This window comes from Camelus bactrianus, chromosome X, assembly GCF_048773025.1.
Source record: "Camelus bactrianus isolate YW-2024 breed Bactrian camel chromosome X, ASM4877302v1, whole genome shotgun sequence".
In the NCBI taxonomy this organism is placed as follows: Eukaryota; Metazoa; Chordata; class Mammalia; order Artiodactyla; family Camelidae; genus Camelus; species Camelus bactrianus.
In genome coordinates, this window is record NC_133575.1 from 16,281,085 (window position 1) to 16,301,657 (window position 20,573).

At 34.7% G+C, this 20,573-nt stretch overlaps 1 protein-coding gene across 5 annotated transcripts in view; it reads left to right on the plus strand.

The window, feature by feature from the left end:
• CNKSR2 (connector enhancer of kinase suppressor of Ras 2) overlaps window positions 1–20,573 on the plus strand; it is a 242,166-nt gene that overhangs the window by 178,989 nt on the left and 42,604 nt on the right. For all 5 annotated transcript variants that reach the window (XM_074360056.1, XM_074360057.1, XM_074360058.1 and 2 more), the window contains 6 exons: window positions 5,082–5,130; window positions 5,551–5,723; window positions 7,775–7,848; window positions 8,137–8,208; window positions 13,374–13,441; window positions 19,295–19,395. In XM_074360056.1, coding sequence (XP_074216157.1) covers window positions 5,082–5,130; window positions 5,551–5,723; window positions 7,775–7,848; window positions 8,137–8,208; window positions 13,374–13,441; window positions 19,295–19,395 — 537 coding nt within the window. The remainder of the gene's footprint in view (window positions 1–5,081; window positions 5,131–5,550; window positions 5,724–7,774; window positions 7,849–8,136; window positions 8,209–13,373; window positions 13,442–19,294; window positions 19,396–20,573) is intronic.

Genomic DNA, 20,573 nt, shown 5'->3' on the forward strand with positions numbered 1-20,573 from the left:
GACAGAGGAAATAGCAAGGGTAAAGGTCCTAAAATGGGACTCTACTTGACATAATCTAGGAACAGCAAATGTGCCTGGAGCAAAGTTAAGAAGGATCAGGGCAAGAAGCGAAGGTGACAAGGCCAGGTCTGAAATTCAGGGCCTTCAAGGTCAGTGGAAGGATTTGGACATTTATTCCAAGTGAGATGAGAAGCCATTGGAGAGTTTTTGTGTGGAGGAATGACATGACTCAAATCATATTTTAACAGGATCACTCTGGCTCTTGTGTTAAAAATAGAAGAGCAGAGGCAGGGAGAACAGTGAGGAGACATTTCAGTAATCCACGTGAGGGCTGCTGGTGGCTGAGGTCAAGGTGGTAGTAGTAGGAATTGTAAGAAAAAGTCATATTGTAAATGTATTTTGAGGACAGAGCTGATACAGCTGCTGGCGGCTTGGCTATGGGATGTAAGAGAAAAGAAAGAGTTAAGGTTGACTACAGTATTCTGAATGTGAGCCACCGTGGAGGGAACATGGAATTGCCATTTACTAAGGTATAGAAGACTAGGAGAGGCACAGGTTTGGTTGACAGGTGGTGGGTATCATGAGCTCAGTTTTGTACGCATTGAATCTGTTGAGTTAGGCATCGTGCAGCTCAGCCAAGAAGTCCTGATTGATTATATGAATTCATGAGATTAGATAGAGTTCTCAGACATTCTTAGAACTTTCACGCATATGCTCACTAGAATAAACAGAAAGTGCTAGTGAGGGCATTCAAAAGATTTTATTGAATGATGATTCAGAATTTAAGGTAAAAAATATGTTTTTTAAGAGAATTGATCTCCACAAATGTTTGCCAAAGGAATCAACTTTTGGTGGTCCCTAAACATTATGGGCTTATACTTTAAATTCACACACACACCCTACCCCAAATACAAAAAAATAACAGTCATGGTCCGAAATGAGATCTAGTCTCAAAGGACCAGAAAAAAGAACAAAATTGTGCAGTAATAAATGGGAACTAAAGCCGTATACATTGTCGAGAAAGAGCTAGAGATGAGTGGGAGTCTATTTATCAGAGAGCAAATGGACCACAGCTATGTCGGGAAACTGAAGATTGATTCACTGGGTGAAACCAACTGGGAAGGCAAGAGCTTTCTCACCCATGAGTAAAGAGGTTAAATAAAGATACAGCCATTGACAAGAGCTGAGACTTGTGTAAAGGGGATTCTTTCCTTACTAAAAGGAAATTACAGGAAATCCACAAAAGCCTTTAAAGTAGATTTTGAAATAACAGGATGATTAAGAACACTGGGTATTCACAAGCACTAATAACAACTAGATATCCTGGATACGTAAAGTATAGTCAGTAAAATAAATACTCTGTAGATAGGATAAACTTCAGACTGGATAAAATCAGAGAAAGAATTAGGAAATTGGAAGACAGCAGAATGAATTCACTGAAAACGCATTGCAGAAATATGAAAGATACATGGATCCTAAATTGAGAGATGCCAACATATGTCTAGAGAAAAAAAAGAGGGACTAGTAAAGAAGACCACATTTGAAGAGATAACATCTGAGAATATTCAGAATTAAAGAAATAATGTCTTCAAGTACAATATAATGAATGCAAAATAGGATTAATTAAAATCAGTTATAATCTAGACACATCATAGAACAATTGCAGAATCTCAGGGATAAAGAGGAAAGTATTTTAAAAGCTACAGAGTGACTAAAACAAATTATAAGAAATGACAGAGTAGCTATAGATGTCTTAAGAGCAACAATAGATGTCAAAAGAAAATAAAGTAATATATTCAAATTGTGGAGGGAAAATTATTTTCAACTCAGAATTCTATACCCAGCTCTTAAATTCTATTATTTAAGAATGAAGGATTTTTATATTTTCAAACATAAAAATCTAAAAGAGTTTGCTACGCATAGACTGCTATGAAAGAACTTCTAAAGGATATACTTTCTTTAAGCATGAACCTGGAAGAAGAATAATCTGAGGCTAATAAGAAAAATACAAAAATAAAATACATTACAAATTTTTGCTCTCATGAGAAAAACATTCATCATCATGAAAGCAAAGATTCCAGGTCTCTTTTTTTTTTTAAGTTGGTCATAATACCTTTTATGATCCGCTGTGTTATCCATTATAGTCGTGTCTGTTCTTAATGTCTTGCTCTTATTAAATATTTCCATTAAAAACTGGAAAAAAGGATACCAATTAAATACCTGTCACTCAGAATGAATAATTCCATAAGTTCTACTAGAAAAGACTGTGTAGGATTATAAATTTGCACCTCAGGGGTATTTAATCACACTTGCTTGATGACATGAGGAAAACTTCAATATCAAGAGCTTATCTGTGTATATGAATAATGAACAATTTCTTATATAAGTTTGTAAGGAATCTTTTGAGAATGAGACTGTTTCAGGGGTCCCCAAATCACCCACATGTTCACTGATTCACTAGGACTCAGAAGACTCAACATATAGTTCTACCCACAGGGAAGATTTGCTCCAGTGACACAGCAAGCGTATACATATACAGCCAGATCAGTAAGGAAAAACGATACCCCTGGAATCTGGAGAAATCCATATGCAGACTTCCTGTGCTCTCTCCTTCTCATGACAGATCATACAGACTGTTCTCCCCCAGCAGCAAAAATGCAGTCACATATGCATAATGTCTCCGCTCAGGGGAGCCCATTAAAGACTCATCACTCAAGGATTTTATTGGATTGCTTACACAGGTATCTTCTGCCTAGCAACTACCTAAATTCCAGACTCCCAAAAAGAAGGCAGGCATTTAGTCCCCAGCTGGGCAAAATAGTCTTACTGCTTAGAGAACCTTCATGTCAGTATAGGGTATTAACTCTTCTGCACAGCAACCTATTTCCTTAAGTGTGGGTTTCATTGTTTTTCCTGTTAACTTTCAAAAGCATATAATTCAGTTAACTTTCATTTTAGAAAATGTCATGTTATTTTCATTGGAAAAATAAGAAAGTCTCTCTTAAGAGAATTCCATTGTAATACTAACATATATACAAAAGACATCTAAAGCTTTGCTTCTTTGAATGATGGATACATCTGTATTTTGTGCCTAGGAGTTCTTAGGTTTCAACAATATGTATACTGATTATATTCTGCAATCACAGTTGGTACGAGAATATCTATTTATAGGGAAAGAAAAGATAATCATGTTAAAAAGAAAACCTGGAGAGCATAAGATATATTTTTGTGTAGATTTTCAAGTAGACCTTCTGGTTCTAAGGAACAATGTGCAAAAAGCATAGGAGGTACATTATATAACAGTTCTTTCAAACTGTCTGTTATCCATGTAGCTTCCTAAAAACAAACCACCCCCATCTTTGTCATTTTTAAAAATAATGAGCTATAAAATTATAATGATTACTTGTGGAAACACAAAAGGGGAAAAAAAAACCCAATCACTAATTTTACAGCCAAACAATTTAGGGAAAATAACTATATGTAAATTAACTATACTTAAGCACACTAGCCTGAGTTATTATTTGAGTTATTATTTTGAAGCAAAGTGCACTCAAGAAAATCAACACAGCATAATGGGTTTTATCTTTTATGCTTTCTCAAAAATTGATTGTGAATTTCTGTAGCCATGGATCCTGCAAAGTTTTATACACAGACACATTCCCACATACATATATGTATTTATATTGCTTTGACAATTGAGTGATTAGTTCTGGGTTACACTAAATGTCAGCAAATTATCTAATCCTTTTCTTTAGGGCTAATATCCATCCATAATATTATATTCATGAGAATTTTGTAAACCATGTACAGAATGTGAAAATTGTTGTATAAGAATGTTATTTTACAAGCAAAGATACTCAATTTAAAAGTATGTCACAGAATACAAATTGATTGTATAAAACCAAGACCAGCGAATTTTATGTAGACAAAACCCAATTGTCCCTTACAGATATACCTTTGTAAAGAAAAAGAAGAATTTGTTACCAGAAATTCATTTTGAAGGATTATCTGTGAATTAAAATTACACATGCTGTCTCTGTACCCTGTTAGTTAGCTAATCATATGAACATAATTAACCTTATTTAGAACAGTGAATAATCTAGTTTAGTAGACTGTCTGACTGGAACCAGTGATTTATAGTCATAAATTAAAGTCTCGACCAGTCAGTACAGTTGTGGATTTTTCTGTTAAGACATTACACTCTTCTGGTCCTTAACATGGAGTAGACTGATAGGTGAGTTTAACTGGGATGGTCTTTTAGCTAGGCAAGTATGATGCAGGGAGCATAGCTCAAGGGAGTGATAATAATGATGTCCCATGGAAACCAAGTGGAAGAAAAGAAAAAAAACGGCACAAAAGGGTGGTAAAGTCAATGAACTGGATGTCTCAGTGGAGATTTTCTAAAAGTTGCTGGCTTGGGGGTATTGTACTATGTAAAATGGAGATAATGGAGGCAGTTGTTGGAGTATGCTTAAGAATAACAAACATAGGGTAATGGGGATGGGTAGCTGAGGAATTAGAGCTGAGGGACTGAGGAGCCAGGGTACTGACATCACATATATGAAGATTAGTTACCAGTAGTAGGGACAGAATAGGTTTGAGAAGAAAATACTGATTCAAGTGCTGAAATTGATAGCAACTGAGGGGGAGAGCCTAAGGAGATCAGTAGGTGATGGTGGTTTATGGAATAGAATGAACTTCAAAGGAACAAGTGATAGTCGTGTTTACTTGATTAATTCATAAGATTTTGGGGAGAATCAAATGAGATATTGCCCGAGAAAGCACAATAAAGTCCTTAAAAAGGTACCCAGTAATACTATACATAGATAAGAGCCTTGATTTTCACCACTACTCTGTGCCCTGGTTTCTCTGCCTGCAAAATCAGGACAAAGATAATATTATCCTCTCTTACTTCAGGAGAGATTAGGAAGTTTAGTGGCATGAGACATAAGAATTTGTTTTGAGTCTTTAGAAAAGGGGTTCAGAGTCATCGTTCAGCTATTGAGAGTTCTGTGCCTCTCGCTGGATATCCGATAGCACCTTGAATGTCAGATAACATTCTTCCCTATCTTTGATTTCAGACATTTCAGCAGTCTTCTCTGCAGCACAAATCAAAGAAGAAAAACAAAGGTAAGAAAAGAAAACGAAGCATTTAGCAGCTTAGTTTGCACTGGGATAATCACCAGCACACTTTACCCAGCCTCTCTTGCCTGAGCCCAGTGTGGTTTGGAAGAGCACAATCCCCTAGCAGAAGAGCTACTAAGACCAGCTTCTCCTTCAGGTCGATTATAATACAAGGTACCTTTTACAGCAAATGGTCTCAACAGGTTTTGAGACTGGGATCGCACACTTGTGATTAAATTATATGTCACTTATGTGGGCAAAAAGGTATTAAAGATTTCCATATTTTTCTATTCTGTTACAATAAGAAAATAAGAATGTTAAAGGTTGTTTAGTACCTAGACTTATTTTTATGATCTATTAGGTTATTTGTCTACCCTCACACCTATACAGAATTTAAAAAGCATTTCTACCCACTATTATCTTTAGGTCCTATAGCTGGCAAGAGCAAAAGACGAATTTCTTGCAAAGATCTTGGCCGTGGTGACTGTGAAGGCTGGCTTTGGAAAAAGAAAGATGCAAAGAGTTATTTTTCACAGAAATGGAAGAAATACTGGTTTGTCCTAAAGGATGCATCCCTATATTGGTATATTAATGAGGAGGTAAGACAAAGCACATTTTGTTTTCTCATCCATTTTCTATCTTTAACCGAAAGAACCACCATTTTTATACTTATATTTTAAAATCATAATAATCACCTTAAGGCTAATTCAGGAGACTTCTAGTATTTTTCAGTCTGCCTTCCTAGAATGAATGCATTGTGCGGTTCTGGGAAGATAGTTGTCTCAGTTATTCTAATGTAGAAACATCTGAAACACAGATAAAGTATAATTAAATTCTCTGTATTATAAAATTCTCTAATCAAAAATACCAAATTAATTCAAACAATAGCTTAACTGAAAGGATTGCACCTGGAAATTTGGTATCGATTTTTAAATGTCTTGCTTTTGTTCGAAGTTTCTAATTTTGTTTCTGTTTGCTTTTCTTGGGAAGTCTTTTAGTAAGTTAATTAATGTCACCTGTATTTGGTTCAGTTTTTCTTAAAGAATAAATGAACTAGCAGACTAGTTTTGAAAATCTGCAAGTATTCATTTCATTTGGCCCATTAGGGGCAGCAGGGGAAAGATATGTAATCCATGCAAATTGCTCTTATGATTTACTATTTCATTTGTAGTATATAGATTTTATAACCAGAGTAATTATATAACCTATCGCATATCACAAGATACACAGAATATACCTTATTTGTTGATATTCCCTTGACTCTACATTTGCCTTGATTCCTTTGCTATAGCCATCTATCAGTTCACCTTAAGTTTTTCTTAAACAACAATTTCTACTGTTAACCTGTTTTTTCCTAAAAATGTACATGGTTTAATACAGTGTGCTGGCTGGATACTTTTTACATGCCAATCAAGTAGTATAAAAAACATAGCATCTGTATGTTTCTCTTTATTTTAAGATCACTTGTAGATTTGTCTACTGTGCAGTATTCTGTCTTTGAACGTTTAATGGGGAGATCATAACTACCCCAAAAGTATTTTAAATTGTTCAGAATTTTAAATTTTAACATTAAAGATATCAAGGGTAACATAACAGAAATCAAAGTTGAGAAAGAGATTTGATACTATTGTATTTATCCCAAGATTGGACGAAAATACTCAAATATTGATAAATATTTTTAAAAGTTATAATATTGCTCTTTTATATAACACACATTTCAGTCACTATCATTAGCGTCAAATTTTTTAATAAGTTTTCAATATATACGTACACACACACTCTAATAGAACTGAGAGTTTCTATTCGTTTTCTTTGAGATAGCAGATGAGTATTTAATCTCACTTGAACTTGATATATAAGGAACCATGAACTGGTACAGCATAGATCAAAGTTTGGGAGAGTAAAAGTCCGAGGAGTTGGCTCATGAACTTCAAAGGGACAAGAACAATTAAAGGGTTTAGCCAAAAATAGTCTTATCCTAGTTGGAATAACTTGTATCTAATGGAAGATTTTGGATAATTCTCCTATCTTGTTTTCCAACTCACATTAGAGAGAGGGATTTTATGGATTTTGTTCAATTTTCCAGGTGAAAAATGACTTTTATATATATAGCCTGTAAAACGAAGTCAGTTATTTGAAAATTAAATTAATCTATTTCATTTTTAAGATCTTGAATACACAAAATAATTATTTAGTTTGGGCTTGATAAGAGATTTTTGGAGGCAGAAAAGGAATTGAATTAGTAAACATCCCTATATTTTACATCTGATCATTTAAAATGATAGAAAATTGTGAATTGCAAATGTGGACTAAAGTTCTTTTATGTTATAAAAAATGTATATATATTCTAATGAGAAATTACTTGCAAAACGTTTCACTTTGAGAATTAAAATATTTTCTATTTTCCTTTTAATATAAAAAGGCTTTTTAAATTTCTATATATATTTTAGTTTGTAATATTCTAAGTGTTCAAAATACACCTTCAATGTAACTATAACAGTTAAGAGTGAAATTCTTATCTCTGAAATGTTAAATTTAGGGAATTAAATGAACAGGTTTATTAGTATAGATATTTAAGGCATAGTTGTATAGTAGCATCAGCATCAAACCTTTGTATATAATACCCTAAACAAGAGTGTTGCCTCTTTAGGATGAAAAAGCAGAAGGATTCATCAGTCTGCCTGAATTTAAAATTGATAGAGCCAGTGAATGCCGCAAGAAATAGTAAGTTGATTTTATTTGGGGAGAGAAGAGAAGGGTTTTTTGGTTTTTTTTTTAATTTCTAGCTTTTAAATTATAGGTTGCTTGTCTAATGCTTTCAAATTGAGGTAATAAGAAAGCAGTTTTGTGGGCAGAAAATTGAATTTTTTACTGATTTCTGTCATCATGGCAGAAGTATTATATATGTGAACTCAGGTTAGATGCTGAGGTAATTTTATCCATAAAAAGTATTTGGTTTTAACTTACTTCCCAATTTGAAATAAAGTAACTGTACTCTGTTTCCTTTTGCAGTGCATTCAAAGCCTGTCATCCTAAAATCAAAAGCTTTTATTTTGCTGCAGAGCATCTTGATGATATGAACAGGTAAAGTGTTACTTAAATTGCAAAATACTTAGAAAGTCGTTTAGAATTGTAAGTTTTCCACATTAATGCTTAGAGAATAATGTCACTGAAGTTTCTAGACCAATCAGTTTAAAATAAAATGAACGCAGCCATAGCTCCATGTAACCATATACCTAATTTTAAAAAATAGCATTTAAAAAGTCAAAATAAATAGACTTTTTGTCAAGTTTACCAAAAATGTGCCAGAATCCATATATAAGCCAAAAAAAAAAAACCAAAAAACTCCACTGTAGAAAAAAAATATATATCTTTTAGAAGTCCATATTGGAAATATGTCTTCAAATTTATTCCCAGGTGAGAAAAAAAAGATACCCACCAAAAATGCTGCCTTTTCCAAGTACTGAGTATTTATGACAGAATATCCATTTCAATAATTCTGGCGTAAGCAAAGTTAATGTATCCTTCTGTCACCTTTCTTGTGTCCCTGGACAGGATTGTACAGCCAAGTGACTAGATGGTACATGGTTATTTGGTAGCTCTGGGAAAATCTCTATATATTTTTTCATCATCTACAACATTATGCTTCATGTTTCCACTTTAGTTCTTATGAGTTTGATCCTTTCTTCTTTTTTCTTCTTCTCCTTTCCCTTTTCTAGATTTGTGGAAATTAGATTTAAAATTTTCCCCTTTACATGTCTTCAGCAGACAATGCATGTTACTTACATATATAATGTGCCAACAGTTAGGGAGAGGCAGCATAGCATAGTGGTTAAGAGCATGGACTTTGAAACCAGGCTGTCCAAATCCCAGCTCTCCCACTTACCAGCTGTGTGGCCTTGGATATAGATCTTAACGTCTCTATGCCAGGTATTGACTCTTTTTTTAAAAATGGAGATAATAACCATTTCCATCCATAGGACTTTTATAAGGAGCAAATAAGTACATACAAAGGGCTTAGAATAGTGCCTGCTAAACTGTAAATAAATGTTTGCCATCAATATATATTCCTTTTGTATACTTTGAGCTTTTACCACATATAACTTTCTTTGTGTATCTGTAAAGAATTAGTATCCATATACTTTAAGCAAAGTTGTGCCACTTCATAAATGCTGTTTGAACACACAAATAGACACTTACTATGCTTTTATAAATAATCTTGTTCTTTGACACTTTGGAGTACAGGCATGGTTTTTCCAAAGCAAGGATGTGAATACAAGGAAAGGGCAAAGAAAAGTGTTGAGAACACTTGATAAAATATTTTATTATTAGTAAGGGAACTGAGCCTTTCATTTAGTTTCCATAATCTTCTCTTGATTTGTATGTTATCATTCTTGAAATTTCACACTAGGCAATCAGAATTTGGGGAGCTTGTTCTCAGAATGAAAATGTTTATGTACTCATGGGGGAGGGATGGTACTCTATTTTCTGTTTTAATAATTTTATAATCCTACTGTTGTGGTTACTCACTATCCATTTTGCCACATATTGAGCTCAATGCCTTGGGATAAATAGGAAAGATTTACATCATGACCAAACAGGAAATAAGTGGTATTTATGAGCGTATCCTCTCTAATAAGCTGGTTCCTCTAGAACACAGTTACCTCCATTCAAAAAATTAAATTAACATAATCTAATCATTCCTTACACTTGCTAATCAGGGTCTTTTTAGGTTTAGAAAATGGCCTGTTCAGCAGTGCATTTTTATGAACTATAAAATCATTCTTGGTCTCCATTTTCTACCCTGTGTTAGCAATAACTTCACAAGTGTATGATGTCAGTACTCTTCCCTGATATTCCGATGGATGTATCTGACTCAGGGTATCAAAGAAGCTAAACCAAACCCATGTTTCATTTTGTTGCTTTTTCTAAGGAATGGGGCAAAGAAAAAATAAATCTGATCAAATATGTCATCTCCACATTGTACATTTAAGAGTGCTTTTTTATGTAAGTCTTGCCATGCTGTACTATAGCCTTCTGAATTAAGTTGTTCTGAAATACTGTATCTTTTTTAAAATTTAAGTATAATGGGTTTTACTATTTTGCTTTGTTTTTTATGTTTTTAATAACCATCTTCCTAATGTCTACTTTCAGTAGGCAAGTTTTTTTTTTTTAAAGTACTTGTTAATAGAAAGGAGAGTCAGTGCTGGCAATATTCACAGAGGATTGGTGATGGGGAGAGACATACTTCAACAATTTTATTATAAATAACCTGATTGTTACCTAACAGCAAGATGATCTAGGTTCTGGTTCATTCTATATGTAATCCTTTGAAGGCCTGTACCCAAGTCTTCAAAAGATGATATCGTTACTAATAATTATAATTATATTATAATAATTACAAATAAATGCCTTATCTGGTTATTTCATAATTTCTAAAGTATTATCATATATTTTTATCGTAGATTTTTTTAAATGTAGTGCTAGTTTTTGGAGTGAAAAAGTAATCCTTTAATTTTGTTCTAAAAAATCTGCGTGTGTGTATATACACATACATACACACACTCATACATACACCCAAATATAAGTACATATACATATACCTAAATATGTATAACAAGGAATATTAAAGTCTCACCTTCTATATTTTGAGTAACTTTAAGTTCGATTGTGAGGTAATTTACAAAAACACTTTTGAGCACCCTACCACCAATCCATCTGTTCCCTCCTCAGAAATGAGCATTGAAACAGTAAAAAAAAAAAAAAACTTTTTTACCAGTCTGTGTGAAATCTGTGGGAAGAAAACAAAATATCATGTTTCTCGAGTATTCTGAGACTTATTTACTGAATTCACTTGGCCTACATATTCCTTATCTTGTCAGCACATATGTCCTTGTAATTGTGAGAACTGACCAACTTTTATTTGGTAATTGTTATTTGTGCATTTCTTCCATAGTTCTTACTCTTTTTTCCCTCTCAGTGCATTATTCTGTGTCAGTTATTGACAACTTCGTTGGAACGTTCACTGTCAGCTCAATCCTATTATCCCTATTTGTTGTCTGTCTGCCTCACAAAGATATAAACATCACAAAGACAGATACTCTTTCATTTATCAGTGTATCCTCAATACCTAGAACATGAGCTGGCACACATAGGCTCTCAATAAGTATTTCTTGACTCATGTCAAGAAATGCATATCTATTTGCTGTTCATAATAGCATATACACACCAAATCATAACTGCAGTAAGTGTTTAGATAAGCATCTTTTGGCTGAGGCCTAAGGACATTTATCTAAGACAGCAACAACTATTGTATAGTATTCAGCCTTTTGTGTCTGTACACACTGGTCCAAGTTTATGCACACAATTTCTGAAGAGTTTGTACCGTGAACAGAAATTTTCCTCCTAAAAGTAGTTTAACTTTTTAATTGTCTTATGAAATTTAGGAATTCTGGAGCTCACTGAAGGGAGGAATTCTGTCTTACTCATTTTTGGACCCCCAAAACATAGCTCATTGTTCAGCATATAGCAGACATTTAATATATGTTGTTGAACTGAAAAATGGAGAAATCCCTTTTTAGTTTCCTGATTCATCTCATAAAGACCTCATTGTTCCTTAGACTTCTGGTAAAATGAAATTTCAATGATGTATTAAAAAGTAATAAATATGAGGTACTGGATTAAAATTCAGTAACAGATGTTCCTGTAGTGGTATCATCATTTTCACCCAAAAAGCACCACTCCAGTCTTTCTGAAGAATGCTTAGATTTGCCTTGTAGTACAAATTTGACCCCTTTTTACTACAAATGACTTACAGACTAGATTTTAATTTTGACCTTTTACTAATGATTAGAATCATTTTTAAAAGGTTATTTGTCATAAAGTTGACTTCTTGACTTACAGTATATAATTTTCTGGATTGTGTGTTTGTATACCATGCTACTGAATTCATTTGACCAATTTTTTTTTCATTTCTGTTCCAGTTCCTTCTTTATTACCCAGACACACTTGAGGTGATAATTACATTGTAGGTTTGGTCAAAATAAAGTTGAGCTTTAAGTGACTTATTCTTAAAACTAAAGCTTAAATTTCCATGGCTATGATTTTGTCCATTAGAGAAACAACTTTCCTCCCTCCCTTTTCAAGATATTCTAAGTATCTGATGCACAGTTAATACCACTTGGCAAAAATGATGAAATATATGAGTCATTTCATAGAATGTCATCTTCCACTTGACAGGGGAGATAAAAATCTCTTAGGAGAAAAAGTGTTCAAACACAATTTTTTTCTTAAAAATGCGTCTCAATCAAATAATTCCACAATTTAACAATATTAGCTATACTAGCAATTCCAAGTGTACTCAACCTAGTTTGGAAGGTGGGTTCTTACTTACTTTCTTATTTGTTAAAATATATGGATCATAGCTCAAGATTGACCTATGGAAAATTGTCATGTTAGTTTAAAGACTTTGTGATTTTGATAATCTGATGCAGTGTAAACAGGTGACATAATGAATACAAGGAGAGACCTGATGGGACAAAAGATGGAGACTGAAACAGTGCTTTGCTTCAGGCATTCCCCTCCATTGGCAATAGCAACACTACTGAAAGAGGACAGAACTAAGATTTATTTTTAAATTACTGTTGTTCATGAAAATAAATTTTCAGGATCTAAACAGAGGTTAAAGTTGTATGTGCTTGTTTTGTTTTTGGAAAACCTCATACCCTTGTATTTAGAGACACATTTCCAAAGTACTACTGAGATGTGGTTCCCCTTGAATCATTAAACTTAAAGGAACTTCATTAAAACTAATATTTCATAGTAAAACTTATTTTGACAAGCAAGGTCCATAATTTTTCCCCTTCTTGGAGCAAAATATATATGATATTGTTTAAATATTTCTAAAGGAGCATTGGTTCTGAAGGAACAGAACAGCAAACATACTTGTAGTGCTTCTACATTTAGAGCAACAGAATTAATAAGGCTTTGGTCATCTCAAAACCCTTTACCTTACAGATACTAACAGGTTTGCCAAGACTTTTCTATTGAAATAGCATCTTCAGTATGAGAACGATTTGTACAACAGCAAATTAAAGCTCATTGAAGACTGTGTGTGAAGAGTAGAAAAAAACACCTTTTATGTAGGATCATTCAGTATATTCTTACACATTTTAAAATAAGTATTTCCAAGAAGTAAAGTATAAGAAATACAGTTACACTGTTACTGAATCTAATATTTGTTTTTTCAGGTGGCTTAACAGAATTAATATGCTGACTGCAGGATATGCAGAAAGAGAGAGGATTAAGCAAGAACAAGGTAAAAGAATACTTTTTTCACTATCGTATCATACCTTTGTTTCTTGCTGTTATCCTATACAGTGATTCACTGCTATCACTTGAGAGAAAATGTATATGTCAGACTATGGTTATTTCTCTTCTGTGTACTTTGAATCCAAACCATAGCATCTTATGGGTAGAGTTTAATAAGTTAAACAGGGAATAAACTGTCAAATTTTGGAGCAGCTAATGTGGAGTTCTCTCCTGTTTGTTGCCATCTCCCTCAGCCTGTTTCCTATGGAGGAAAAAAAAAATCTTAAAAATTAAAAAGCCTAAAATTGGTCCTATATATTGACCCAAGTCCATGTCCTTGGTGGTGAGTTACTTTTTCTACTTTGCATTTTCACATTTAAGTAGTCTTTTAAATGCGAAGAGCTCAGATAAATGATCCCTTCTTCCATAAATTATCTCATTTGGTTATGTTATTCAGTTCTGTTACTGTGTTAATTCTGTGGTCTTATGGAACTTGCCTTGGTATTAACCTCACAATTATGAAACAAAATATCCTCGTGCGGAATTGAAATCTTGACAAAAGTTGTGATCACCTTTATAAAATGTCTTCACATTTCCCAAAGAATGTTTGTTGTACATCCCTTGGAAGCATAGTTTCTTGAAAATTTTGAGACATCCTAAAGTTAAAAGAATTCCACAGGTTGATACACATACAAACATATTTCTAGTTCTGTCTCCAGTGGGCATAGCCTGTTTGTTGATGTGAAAATTCTGAAAACCTTCTGTTTCCTCTCAGAGTAAAACCTCAGAGCAAAACTTTTTAAAACATCTAAAAACTAAAGATTAGAGAGATCTAAAGGAGATACCAGATCCCAAAACCAATCTGTCAGCAAATGTTTAGGTCAGGGGTCAGCAAACTCTGTAAAGAGCCAAATAGTAAATGTTTTAGGCTTTGCAGGCCTTAAGAGTTCTGTTTAAACTATTCAACTTTGCTGTTCCAGTACAAAAGCAGCTGTAGACACATGAGGGGGGTGGAGATTCTGTACTTCAATAAAGCTTTATTTATGGACACTGAGATTGAATTTCATGACATTTTTCACATATTTCTTCTGACTTTTTTTTTTAATCCATTTAAAAAGGTAAAAACCATTCTTGACCCACAAGCTTTATGAAAACAGGCAAAAAGCCTCCTTTGTCCTGCAGGCTATAGTTTACCAACCCCTGGTTTAGAGCCCTGGGGTGAGAGAATGGGGGTGGGTGGAGCACTGAAGGGTGAAGAAATAGAGCAGAAAGATTTCCAAGAAATAGCAAAACATGGTTATTGCCAATGGGAATTTACCATCTTGTTGAGGATCTCAAAAATACACACTTGAAATTGCTTAGGAAAAATTAAAGAGCCACATAAAGTAAATGAGTACTAATTTTTGCACAACATGCAACTGATTAAAAAATTTGTCAAGTGGATGCAAAATTTTTTTTAAAAACCTGAGAAGGAGGCAGAATTAATGAGGAAACACTTGCTAGAGAATTGGTGAGCTTGATGTAGATTTAGCAGTGAAGAGGGAGAGAAGAAATTTTATTAAAGTATTTCTGTGTAAGGCCTTCTGTTAGCACTCTCATTGTATTAAGGTGAAGTAGGCACCCATCCTGCCTGAAATTACATTGAATTCTAGTAGAAAAGACACTCTTAGTACAATCCAGAAAGTAAAACATGGGAAAGTAGAAACCAGGGTCAATGGGAATGAGGCTGGAGAGATTCCTTCCAGGAGGAAAATGGGGAAAGACATAATGTTCATAATGTTGACTCTTTTATCTAAACTGGTTCTCACAGGATGAGAAGGATGTGGAGTCAAGGAGATGATAAAACATTACTGGGAGTAGAAGCAGCATGGATACTTCCACAAATAACGTGGAAACCATCTCCATCAAATCACTATACACAGCAAGTGCTAGCCAGGACAATGAAGTGTCAGGCCAGTTGTTAAGTCACATTTCTTCATTGTTAAAATTATGCTCCCCACTTTCATACTTGAGCTTAAATTGTAGGCCTAAAATTGTAGTAAGAGCTGAATACACACACACGTGCACATACACACACCAGCCTGCCTTTTCAAATTTCTTTAAAATGCATAAAAACTGTTCTTTAAAGGTGCATATAGATTTCTTTCTCCTTTTTTAAGATACAGGAATTAGATGTGTGGGCAATGTACTGATAGGCAAATTAATCTTTAAAAAGGTCAATTTGCATGAATAAGGAACCTTGGATTTTCAGGCTTAACTTCTGTATTTTATCACTCGGCGTTGCTTTGAAGTTGAGCTTGGCCTTGATTTTAGTTGATTTCCTTTCCTTTGTACTTGGTATTATATAAACAAATTTCATTATGGGTGAAAGAACTGGTAAGTTACATTATACATGCAAGTTCCAAAAAGTATTCATTCCATGGATTCATGGTCTGTCATATGAGTATATATTTTAGTGGCTACTGGAGCGTGGTAGACAATCATAGGCAGAAGTTAATAGTTACATTTCAAGTCTCTCTTGCTAATACAGTGCAACTAGAAATCTCTGAAATAATTTGGATTTCCACATGGAGTATACATTCATCAGGCACTGGAACACAGGTCAGAAACATTAGACTTCCTACCTTCTGCAGGACTAGGTCTCAGGGTGTTCTATGTAGAAAACTACTGGGTGCACGTGTCCACAACACCCTTCTATAGAATTGTTTGACATCTGAGTACCATTCTTAATACTGAAGTTAAACTTGATACAAAATATAGCTCTCTGAGGGTTGAGAATATTTCACAAAGATGCAAATGAATAACTGCTAACCACTGTTTCTATTTAAATAGAATACCCAGTGCAGCTTGGAAGTGACTCTTTCATTGACTTAAATAAAAGTTTAGTGAATTGCTGTCTTTAACTACAAAAGTATAAAGGATGTGGGGTTCTTTTTCATTATGCATTGTTTTACTTAGAGAAAACAAGGTTACACTAAATTCTGCCAAGAACATAATTTGGCTAATTGTCTACTAATCAATTTTCTATATTCTTCTAGCTTCAAATCAGACACTCATGACACATTATTTTCAGTCATACATAAGGTCTTTTAAAATTTTAATTACATAAAAATGAATGAAATGCATTGTATTTCTTTGATAGTTCTAGATGAAAGTCAATTTTTTTAAAATTATCCTTTTGTATCAGCATGAGAAGTAAAGTGGAAATTTTCCTCTTCTATTGATGGCACTGTTTATTCATGATTAGTTACTTGTAAAATTGAGTATCACTGGGAGAGATGTGAAAAGTATCCATTTATTTTGTGCTAAATAAAGAGCTAAGAAAAATAAATTAATTTGCTCTTAGAATGAAAATCACACTGGTTTCAGCCTCTGGGAAGCAGTTTGCCTGTAATTTTCCACAAAAATCCATAAAGGCCTGACCAAATTTTCTGTATAGCCTCTTCTCTGGCCTTGCTTTCTCAGAGACACACAGCTTAGTGTGAGAAATGAAGTTAATTTGCAGAGTGGTATTTCAGCCTTTTCTTAGGCAACCCAGGAAAGCTTTAGTTTGTTGGTGCTTTTTAATAAACGAAGAATTGTATCAAATAGTGGGCTAGAATTCTTCCTAATTTAGCCAGGGATAGGAGGGAGATAGAAAAAGTAGAGAGAGAATCTCCCAAATCTGTCACTTGTAGTGATAGCTGTAAAGACATCTTGATAAAATATGTATCATCTCCTTCTCAGTGTGCTGACAGGACCACTTGAGGTGCTGACTCCTTGAAACCCAAGGTCTCAGTGCAAAGGTGAAGGAGAAATTCAGCACAGGTGCCATAGTTTCTGGAAATAGTGAGAAGGGTAAGAACAGAGTGATATTGATAAGCCCACTGCTCGGGAGCAGGTTGAGGGGGGCTTAGTCCCTTCACCTCCAGAAATAATTTCCCAGTAGTATTTCATGCTCCCACGAAACTACCCAACCCAGGCCCCAGAGCTCCAGAATGTACTTTTTGTCGCTGGAACTTGCTATAAGGAAAAGCTAATGTCCAAGAAGATGAACACCAGGCATTTATCTCCTGTGATCTGGGTCAGACTGTCCTGGCATGCTACCTACAAATCCACCCAAGAATATCAGGGATCCTAATATTTACTGAGTGCCTTCAAGGTGCAAGGTGCTTGAGAATATATTACCTCATTTAGTACCCCTCACACACTCTGAAAGGCAGTTATTATTAGCCCCCTCTTACTTACAGATGACAAAACAGACTCAGAGAGCTTAAGTAACCATCGCAAGAGCACAGAAATGGTAATTGGTACAGCTGAGCATTGAACCTACATTTGCCGGAGTATATAGCTCATGTTCTTCCCACCAGTGTTTACTGGATCTATTTCTGGGCAACTGCGTCAATTCATATTTGAGGGGAGATTTAGTATACTGCCCGTCACCGGTGTGACCCAGTGTGAAAACCACATATCAAATTTAAGTTAACTAGTCTTTGCTTATCTTTTAGTCAAGGGGAATAATTAGAGTAGAATTTTCAGAGACCTTGTATTTTGAGGCCCAAATATAATAATCTCCATTACTAAAAAATTTCTGTTCACAATAGCCAGAGTTATAGGGCAGCAGGAGGAGGGGGTGCTCGAAGGATCGTAAATATATGTCACATTAAACTCTCCCACCAAGTCATACAAAAGAGTCCCGGTGACTTAACCCTTCGAGTTTTAGAGCAAGGCAATTTCTTAGTTCAAATCCCAGCTCTTCTGCTCTCTATTTGACACATGGTAAATACTCAATAAATGTTAGCTGTACTTAGTAATATTAATCAGCACTACAAGGAAAATATATAAAAATATTACAATATGGGAATTCCTGGGAGGAGAGGGGTTCCTATAAAAATATGTGCCATAATTTTTTACCGAAATCTGAGTATCAGTTAAGCCTTTTGATGGTTCTTTGATGATTTAGATTTTCATAAGAGTAAGGAACCTTCTGTTTTGATATCTTTTCTCTTCTTTTATCATCTGAAATTCAGATGGGTATCACTTCTTGGTTTTTCCCTGTAAATCACATAAAGAATTAACCCAGCAGTTACAGGGCAGTTGAGATATTAGTAGAACAGATTCTGATTATTGACCTTTGTGCTGTATTTTACTTACTCAACTAATATATCTCTCAGAGTTTTTCCCCTTCCCTCTTGCCTGAGGTCTGCCAAGTCACTTTGTCTAGCGGCTTACATTTTCTACCCTTTTAAGTAGTTCTAGAAGTTTGGAACTTACAGCCCACATCAGCAGATTTGCCCTTTTGCATTTGGCAAGAATCAGGGTTTGCCATGTGTTTCCAAGTAGAGGTGGGAGTATGGTGTTATAGAGAATCATGTCAGCATGACTCTGGAAACAGTGATTGTTAGGTAACCAGTGAACTGAAGCCAGAGAAGAGAACTGGGAACATTATTTTTGGAGCTGTTTGTATCTGTAGAGATCCACAGCAATGTATATAGTTCTTCTTTGAATGTTCATCTTTAGGATAAAATGATATACCTTTAAGAGATATCATGTGACATCATTCATTAATTGAAGCTTCAAGTAGTTTGATCTGGAATCTAAGATTACCCTAAACCTGATTTGGCTCATGCAGCGTCTTAACTCTTTAAAACTGCGGCTATGTGTAATTGCTTGCTTTAAAAGGAGGTTGGAGTTAGGTGATTGTACTCCTCCTTCCTCCTCAAAACCCAGCTGAAAATAAAAGTTGGTGGGCCTGGGGTAGGGAGTGCTGGGGAGCATGGAATTTAAACTTCCTTTTGTTAGCTGGTAGTGTGTGTTCCTGAAAAAAATGGCTAGAAACTTTTAATAGAATGTTGATGTATCTATGTGTGTGAATTTTCAGATTACTGGAGTGAGAGTGACAAGGAAGAAGCAGATACTCCATCAACACCCAAACAGGACAGCCCTCCACCCCCCTACGATACATACCCACGGCCTCCCTCCGTAAGTTGCCAACAGGAATGTACTCAGTATAGCATCAGATTCTTTGATCTGAAACATCCCTTTGTATGTTAAAAAAAAAAATACTTAGTGAATTGCATGGCAGACTTTGGGTTTTTCAGAGGGAAAGAAAATAGGGAGTCTAAAAGCAATAAGAGGGAAAATTTTAAGTATACAAAGAATATTTAATCAGGAGAAACAGTCACCACAGATTCTACACATAATAAATATCTTACCAGTTTTAATAAGAAAACATACCATTTGTGTCAGGGTAGCCTTCATGGAAATATCAACAACAAAAAATTTTTTCTTAGGAAAAGATGTATAAATTGACCTTATCTATTCTACACTAAAAAACTTCACTCCTACGTCTTTTAGTAGCAACTCATAAAAATTAATGTTAAATCTGTATTGAACATGTTTTGGCATGTAGCTTTTTAGACAGTCACGAGGTCTGGTTTAATGTGTATGTGTTTATGTGGTGCTCTTAAGACTTCTTAAACCTACATAAATTACTCTGTGTATAGACTGTACTTTGATCTCTTAGTAGAGTAAACAACTGTTCTGGTTTGCTTGGTACTATCCCACTTTATGCCTATTTCCCATGAGAATTACCAAAAGTGTCTCAATACTGTCCCAGTTTAAGCAATCCATTGCATGGTCGCAGTGCCTTAAGAGTCAATTCGGCCTATCTTGGGACTGAGTCTTCCACATAAGAAATGGAAGCTGGATTTAGGTGACAGTAACAGCCAACCTAATTCTACCTCCATATTACTCCAGGGGATTTTTAACAAGAAAAGTGCTCTGTAAGATGTCGATACAATTCTAGGCCACTTCTTAACCTTGACTGTGCATGAGAATCACCTCTGGAGTGTTTTAGAAATGCAGATGCTCAGGCATATTAAATCACAATATTTGAGACTGCGAACAGCTCATTGGACTGTCCTGTGAACTTTTTGAGAACAGGGACCCTGTTCTGTTCATCTGCACATCCCCATGGCCTAGCACAGCACTGGCACTCATTTATTAAGTGCTCAGTATTTCTGAAATAAATAAATGAAGTAAATGAATGAATACTTTTGGCTAATGACTAAAAGGGAAGTCACATTTTTAATTAAAATGTTTGATGATATATCTCTTACCTAAGGAAAACGGGAGAGAAGTAGAAAAAAATACAGAAT